The sequence below is a fragment of the Xenia sp. Carnegie-2017 genome, unplaced genomic scaffold (genome assembly GCF_021976095.1).
Source record: "Xenia sp. Carnegie-2017 unplaced genomic scaffold, XeniaSp_v1 HiC_scaffold_21, whole genome shotgun sequence".
Classification (NCBI taxonomy): domain Eukaryota; kingdom Metazoa; phylum Cnidaria; class Anthozoa; order Malacalcyonacea; family Xeniidae; genus Xenia; species Xenia sp. Carnegie-2017.
The window spans coordinates 7,517,625-7,524,871 of record NW_025813484.1 but is presented as its reverse complement, the minus strand read 5'-3'; the positions used below and the strand labels follow the sequence as shown (position 1 = coordinate 7,524,871).

General features: G+C 36.8%; 2 protein-coding genes across 3 annotated transcripts; both read right to left on the bottom strand.

Moving 5' to 3' along the window:
* Positions 1-610: 610 nt before the first annotated feature.
* Positions 611-3,275, bottom strand: LOC124444673 (serine/threonine-protein phosphatase CPPED1-like). Of its 2 annotated transcripts, XM_046995298.1 has the most exons (3): positions 2,789-3,275; positions 1,766-2,203; positions 611-1,224 (listed from the first exon to the last, which is right to left on the bottom strand). In XM_046995298.1, the coding sequence occupies exons 1-3, from the start codon at positions 3,234-3,236 to the stop codon at positions 1,199-1,201; spliced, it is 912 nt and encodes a 303-aa protein (XP_046851254.1). In that variant the 5' UTR covers positions 3,237-3,275; the 3' UTR covers positions 611-1,198. The 2 variants fall into 2 exon arrangements, with proteins under 2 accessions (XP_046851254.1, XP_046851255.1); XM_046995299.1 differs by having other exon boundaries at positions 611-2,203.
* A 1,736-nt stretch (positions 3,276-5,011) lies between these two features.
* Positions 5,012-6,667, bottom strand: LOC124443606 (serine/threonine-protein phosphatase CPPED1-like). The gene is given in 3 exon segments (XM_046994085.1): positions 5,012-5,757; positions 5,759-5,912; positions 6,078-6,667. Coding segments are annotated over 3 exon segments (882 nt in total). The 5' UTR covers positions 6,526-6,667; the 3' UTR covers positions 5,012-5,477.
* Between the last annotated feature and the right edge of the window lie 580 nt (positions 6,668-7,247).

The window sequence follows — 7,247 nt, the reverse complement described above, 5'->3', positions numbered from 1 at the left end:
AACCTGGAGACATGTTGGAACTTTAGAAATGACTGGAAATCACAAAGAAGTTAAAAATGATCATCAAGTGAGACAGGGTGAAATAGTTAAATATTTTGCGACTGCACAATTGTACGTAGCTAAACGAACACCATAAATTCATTGATCCTTTTCACTACATTGCCATGTTTGTGGTGTAAGCAGACGATGATGTGGTAAGATCTTTAAGACACATCCTACAATGGATTCTCAAAAATACGTTATGTTGAAAGACATGGCAAGAGAAATTATAAAAATAGAGAGCGACTCTGCACGCACTACAATCACTTTAATTTCCAAGGAAAGAGTCTTTTGCTTGATCAGAATAATGTAAAAGTGTGCCACAAACGTGACTCAAAAAATATATTTACAACACGTTGCACATTCTTTCATGAATCATCCACAAGTTCAAGTATAGTAACGAGACAAAAAAGATGTAAAAAGTTCCATCTTTTGTTATGCATTGTCGACGAGCAACAAAATTTTGGTGGCTACCGTCCATGCCTTCTTTACACGAGATGCAAAACTAGCAAATTTCACTGGTGTCAATGTGCAAGTAAGAAAAGCTTCCGAAAGATGAAAGACAGGGTAATAAAAAGGTGAAGTAACATATATTTTAATATATTTTTTTTGATAAATTACTTATATACTCGACAGAACTGTTTGCCAGTGCAACACGAATTTGAACACGAGCTAAGCATTCTCGAGAGTGGGTGGTTTTGCAGCTTCTAATTAGCCCTCACACTATCCACTGATGGCCATCCCGATTGGACTCCAGGTCAAGGGATTTTTCCAAAAAGAAATTAAGCCAATCGGGATGGTTCCTACTTTATGCTGATAAACATATATAAGGACAAATCTTACATAGACTAGACAGCATCGTCAAACAAATTCAAACTGACGATTTTTAAAATATTCACTGTTTCGTGATCTTTAGGTAACGTTTAATATAGAAATAGTAGTGGAATTTTTGGTTTATGCTCGTAGCCTACAAAATGCGTAGTTCCTTCGAAGAATGAACATCTTAAACATCTTAAATTGTTCACAGTTTTTTCGACTTTACATTGATCATTTTTTACCGCCAAAACCACCGAAGCACTTATTCACTTTAGCTGTGCAAAGAAAGAACATTTTAAACAAGTTTGTTCAACGTTATATAGATTTGATTTCCATTTCTTGTTTAACAATAGCACGTTCTAATACATCCTTCCCCGTTCTTTCGCTCCCCGCTTCCACACACGTCCGCTCCTTCATCATTAACCACATTAACCATGGAAATATGAGAGTTTTTAAGTAATTTGTATGAAAACATCACGCATGTCTTCTTTAAGTACAACAACGTACAAATGTCTTCTATTTCTCTATCAATTTTGTTTTGCTTGCGTTGCGAGTAAGTTTGTAGTGTTATATACGAAGGAAAGAGCTTCTGGCTGTGCAACTGATTTGAGTCCAATGCAAATTGTTGACCATGCAAACTGTCAACAAAGGTTGTCAATTTTTTGCCAGGTTCAAACAAATCGACATAGTTGCATCACATTATGATATTCACAGTGTCATGGCAAATTCGTTAATTTTGGGGGGGCACATAAATTCAAAAATGCATGTCTTCATCCATAGGAAACAATTGATTTCAAGGCAGAATGGGTAGATATGAATATGTGCCCACCCCCCCCTCCAAATGATATACATAATTTTGCTAAGCTACTGAATATCCAAAATAAAAGTAGCACTTAAAAGTTCACACTACCTTCCCAATCTTCAACACTTTTAGGAATTTCATTCAAACTAACAAATTCATGAGTAATCTTCTCCTCCATAACAGTGACAATACGGATACCATTTTCGTCATCTCCAAGAGGGAAACCAATTGCACTTGTAACAATCATTTCTAAATTGCCATGGAAGCCTCCTGCATTCCTGTGGTAATGTCCAGCAAAAACATACCTGACACCAGCATTTTTCAGTTTCTTTAACATTTTGGAGCGCTCCTCAGTTGGAAAATTACCATAATGTTCATCTTCATCCGCATGTTTAACAAACAATGGGATGTGTTGAAATATAACAACATGTTTTGCAATTGCTGCTAGTTCTAGTTGTTTATCCAACCATGTATCCTGTACGTCCCTCAATGATTTTAGGCTTGAATTATAATAGTACTGACTATTTACGGTAATGAACAATACACCTGTAAAAAACATAAATAAACATAAACTTACATGTAAGTTTTCACACGTTGTAAACTTATTTAAGAAATAGAAAATATTTTTCATGTTTCTATAAAGTAATAGAAACACGTGGGGAATGTTTGGGTAAAACAAAAAAAAATTCATGGCAAGCAAGAAGTGGAATGTTTTAAAGCAATTTCAAGTTACTCTCAAACTTACACGTGTTCCTATAACTCAATAGGAACAAGCATATATTTTTCTGTTCAAGTGATTTCTGTTTCTGTTCCAATGATTCTAAGGACATATTTTTCATATTTTTGCCATTAAAATTTCCCACACATATCACAAAACCTGCAAAATTTTTGCATGACTGTGTTTCCAGTATGCTATTCAGAGGCAAAGCCAACCTGTAAATTTGCTCATGCTATGAAAATTTTTTTCATTCTAAGTTGCTGCAAAAAAACAACATATTTCTAAACATAAGTATAAATGATAAACGTACTTTTTCGTTTCTGATGAGCAATATTGAAATGATTCATTGCTGGACAATTATGTAATTCTGTGAATTATCCAAAAAACAGCAGACTGTTTCGGAGATCACTTACCACCAACCCAAAAACTGTAATAATCATCTCCATAGCTGTTTCTATATTTAGAAATGCCCTCGACAGTTGGTTGATTTCCAATATCGTGATTTCCACAGACACATATCAACGGAATTTCATTATCTAATTCATCAAAAACTGTCTTAAAATCTCGATACTGCTCGTCGTAATTTCTCGTACCGGGAAAAGCATCGATCATGTCTCCACATACAACAAAAAATCTTGGCTTTGGACGCATCTCGTTTGCAGCCTTAACCGCAACTTTTGCCCAATCAATTTCATCCTTCCATGTTCGTTCGTGTTCAGCTATACCGCTGTAACTGTCCTTTAAGCCAAACTGAGTATCAGCGCCAAGAATAAATACGAAAGGTCCTTTCCATTTACCTTCTTCCTCTTGAGAAAGAGCTGGATATCGTCTCGCACGAGGCTTCCTTCTCAAGCCGGCCATATTTTTCTTGAAGGGGGGCCAGTGAACTCGACATTTGAATAACTGGAATGATAACCGAAGCCAAAAATTGAAGCCAAAAAAATATTTGTCGTCATCATTCGTCATCACACGTCAGGCTCTAGTCTCTCGCGTGTTCATTTCAATTTTTTTAAATCATTTGTCCCTTGGTAATGTTAGAGTTCGGATCTTGATCAGAGCGTAAAAATAACGAAATTTTTGGAATGAAAAGGTTCACGGAAAGTGAATCAAAGTGATAAATCGAGAAGCAGGGTGAGGTGAACTTAGTCGATCTGCTTTTACGCTGCGGTTTTCCTTTAAAACATATCAAAGTCTTTAAGGATATTCAATTACTGATATCGAGATGACAACCATTTAGTATTTCAAGCACTATCAAAATCGATGAAAGATACAATCGCTCTGTAAAAAGTAAAATGCGAGTTATCGACTCAACATTTTTATGAACCGGATATTCAAGTTTCTTTTTCTTCGGAAAACAGATCTTTAAATCCATTGAAACGACAAAAAAGACAAACACTGTCTGACACCGTTTGAAAATTTACCTTCCGACGAAAGAAAAATTTATTCTTGAATATTTTCTCGTCATATTTTCTTATTGTATTGCGTTTTTAGCATAAAGTGTAATTTTCAGTTGGCTTTTCCTCGTTACAAGTTGTAAGTAACAACGAACTCACTGTAGTAAAGTTTTAGCTGTAAAAATAACCTTTGCGAGGAGTTGGCCTAGTGTGTTGTTTGTCGTGATGTTGTTTATATGTTTATGCTTTTGCAGTTTGTATTCAAATTTATATTGGCCGTGTATGTTTGGCACTCAGGGGAATGAAACTGACGTACAAACCGCGTGAATATTCGACTTTGAAGGACTGGAACTGACGTACAAACCGCGCAAGAGACTAGGACTTTGGCTTCAATTTTATATCTATAAAATGTATTGTAGTTATCATTCCAGATATATATATATATGGAGTTCACTGAGGGGGGCCCAGCGTGGACATGAGGGGGTTTGGTACAGGTGTGGGGTGCCACCATTGGGGTCCCCACAGCTTTTGTAACATATTTAAATACGCCATAAGAACTGATTGAGCAAAGTTTGGCTAGCACATTGTAAGTCTGGAATTGGTGATTCTTCAATTCGTCAAGCCTAAATTTTTCATAAAAACCAAGTACAAACAAAAACAAACAAACAAACAACATTTGTATACCGGCCAGTATTAATCCCCGCCAGGGGGGTTGACCGGTCCATGAACTTTTCTACGCCAAATGTCTCTATCTCTCGCCATATCTCTCGTTATACCCATTGCCTTCATATCACTGTTCACAGCATCCATCCATCTCCTTCTCGGTCTACCTCGTTTGCAGACTCCATCAACATTCATATGCAACGTTCTACGAATTTCAGCACTTTCTTCCCTCCTTTCCACATGCCCAAACCACCTCAAACGCTGGCGCCTTACCCAATTCTCGATACGCTCAACACCAACTCTTTCTCTAATCTCTTCACTTCGAATCCTATCCATCAACATTACACCACACATCATCCTAAGCATTCTCCTTTCCGTCGACGCCAATCATGTCAGGTCCTCTGCTTTCGGCGCCCAACACTCTGCTCCATATCCCAAAACACTTCTAACACATGCCTTGTACAATTCTCCCAAGTACAACCAAGTACAACCAAAAACCAAGTACAACTTTGGAAATTCCTTGAAATAGCTTATTAACCACAATGGACTTTAACAACATTTGAAGACATCAGCCAAGACTTTACTCCAACCAAAGTATAATCTTTATAAATTGAAACATTCTCATACAGCAAGAACATGCAAAATCCTTATACACTTGTGAACTCCTTGCTTGATTTTTTAAGAGCATCAAAAAACTAAGAGAGTACATAGAAATCAATTGATAAATGTTTGTCTATCAAAATTAACTAGTTTGGCCTTTCAAATCTTATCAGCAAGAGCAAACTTAAGTAAGTTCTTCTAACCATTTGGCAATGGAAGAAAAAGTTAGTCTTAAAATTATGTTTAATTATGAGCAAAACAAAATACACCTTAACATTGCCTACCATTCATAAAAACAACATTACAGACCAACTGACCAAGGATCATTAATTTACCAAATTTAATGATTGACTTGCAAATGAAAACCTGACCTCCAGCATTAATTGACCTGCAGCATAAATTAGCAGTGTAGGCTGTAGCACACAAAGACAAGAGCTCTCCTACACTAAACATAAACATTTTTGGGAGCATCCTCCAATTTTAAAAAAGAATGGGTAATTTTGTCCTCTTGAACAGTGACAATACGTACTCCATTACTGTCATTACCAAGAGGATATCCAATGGCACTTGTAACTATCATTTCTAAATCACCATGAAAGCCGCCTGCATTTCTATGATAATGTCCAGCAAAAACATACTTTACACCAGCATTATGAAGTTTGTCAAGCAATTCACGACGTGCTTTCATTGGAAAATTAAAGTATTGATCATCTTCATCAGCATTTTAGAAACAATGGAATATGCACAAATACAACAGTGTGTTTAGCTGTTGGAGCTAGTTCTAGCTGTTTATCAAACCATGTATCATGTTTGTCTTTCAGAGACTCCACCAATGAGCTATCTCTGTAGTACTCGCTGTTGATGGTGATGAAGAAAACACCTAACATAAAGTTAAGAACAAACGAGTCAATATTGTTACAACATAAAAAGGAATGCCTTCTATCTTCCATCATGCTTTAGCCCTCCCCCCCCCCTAAACAATTTTGGCTACTGAGGATGGCCTTGGAGAATAATAGTTTGTGAGACTGAAATATAAATCACTTACCACCAACCCAAAAACTGTAATAATCATCTCCATAGCTGTTTCTATATTTAGAAATGCCCTCGACAGTTGGTTGATTTCCAATATCGTGATTTCCACAGACACATATCAACGGAATTTCATTATCTAATTCATCAAAAACTGTCTTAAAATCTCGATACTGCTCGTCGTAATTTCTCGTACCGGGAAAAGCATCGATCATGTCTCCACATACAACAAAAAATCTTGGCTTTGGACGCATCTCGTTTGCAGCCTTGACGGCAACTTTTGCCCATTCAATTTCATCCTTCCAACTTCGTTCGTGTTCAGCTATACCGTTGTAACTGTCCTTTAAGCCTAACTGCGTATCAGCGCCATGAATAAATACGAAAGGTCCTTTCCAAAAACCTTCCTCTTCTTGAGAAAGAGCGGGATATTTTCCTCCTTGTGGCTTGGTTGAGAGTCCAGTCATGGAGGTGTTGCGAGTATTGATTGAGGAATAAGTTGAATGTGGCAAATGACTTACGATTCTCACCCCTACCCCACCATAGAGATTGTAAACAAATTTTGTCCCCCCAAAAAACGCGTATCATATGTTGAACTATAGATTATATTACGACCCCACCCCAAGTACTATTTATGATCTCTGTGATGACCTCACCACCTGACAACAGCTGATAAAGATAGGTACGCAAGATGTACACTAACCAATGGCGATTATATGACAATTTGTGATGGGAAGGGTGTTTTTGTGGACATTACCGCAAAAAATACTACCCATGTGAAATGATATCAAGTTGAATAGACACCACTTTACATAAAAGCGTATGGTTCAGCACTCTTTACGATGCAAATGCGTCATTTGTCGATATTCAATTGAATGGACAAATTAGGAACGATTCATCTTATGAAATAATTTGATGCTTTTTTGATTCAACTAGTTTAACCTTCGTTGTTAATTGACAATTTGAAATAGCTTAACATGTTCACCTATAGATCACGCGTCCGTGACACGTTCACTTCAAACCAACTTTTAAACAAGGACCGCGAACTTGTAAGGAAATTTTCTTTCGATCGTAACATTTTACAACAAGCTTTAAGTTGTGACAACTGGAATATAACACAAAATTGCCTGAAAAGACAAACAGAATGTTTGCCTGTTGCTCACACTTCAAAGATTCTTCAACACAAAAT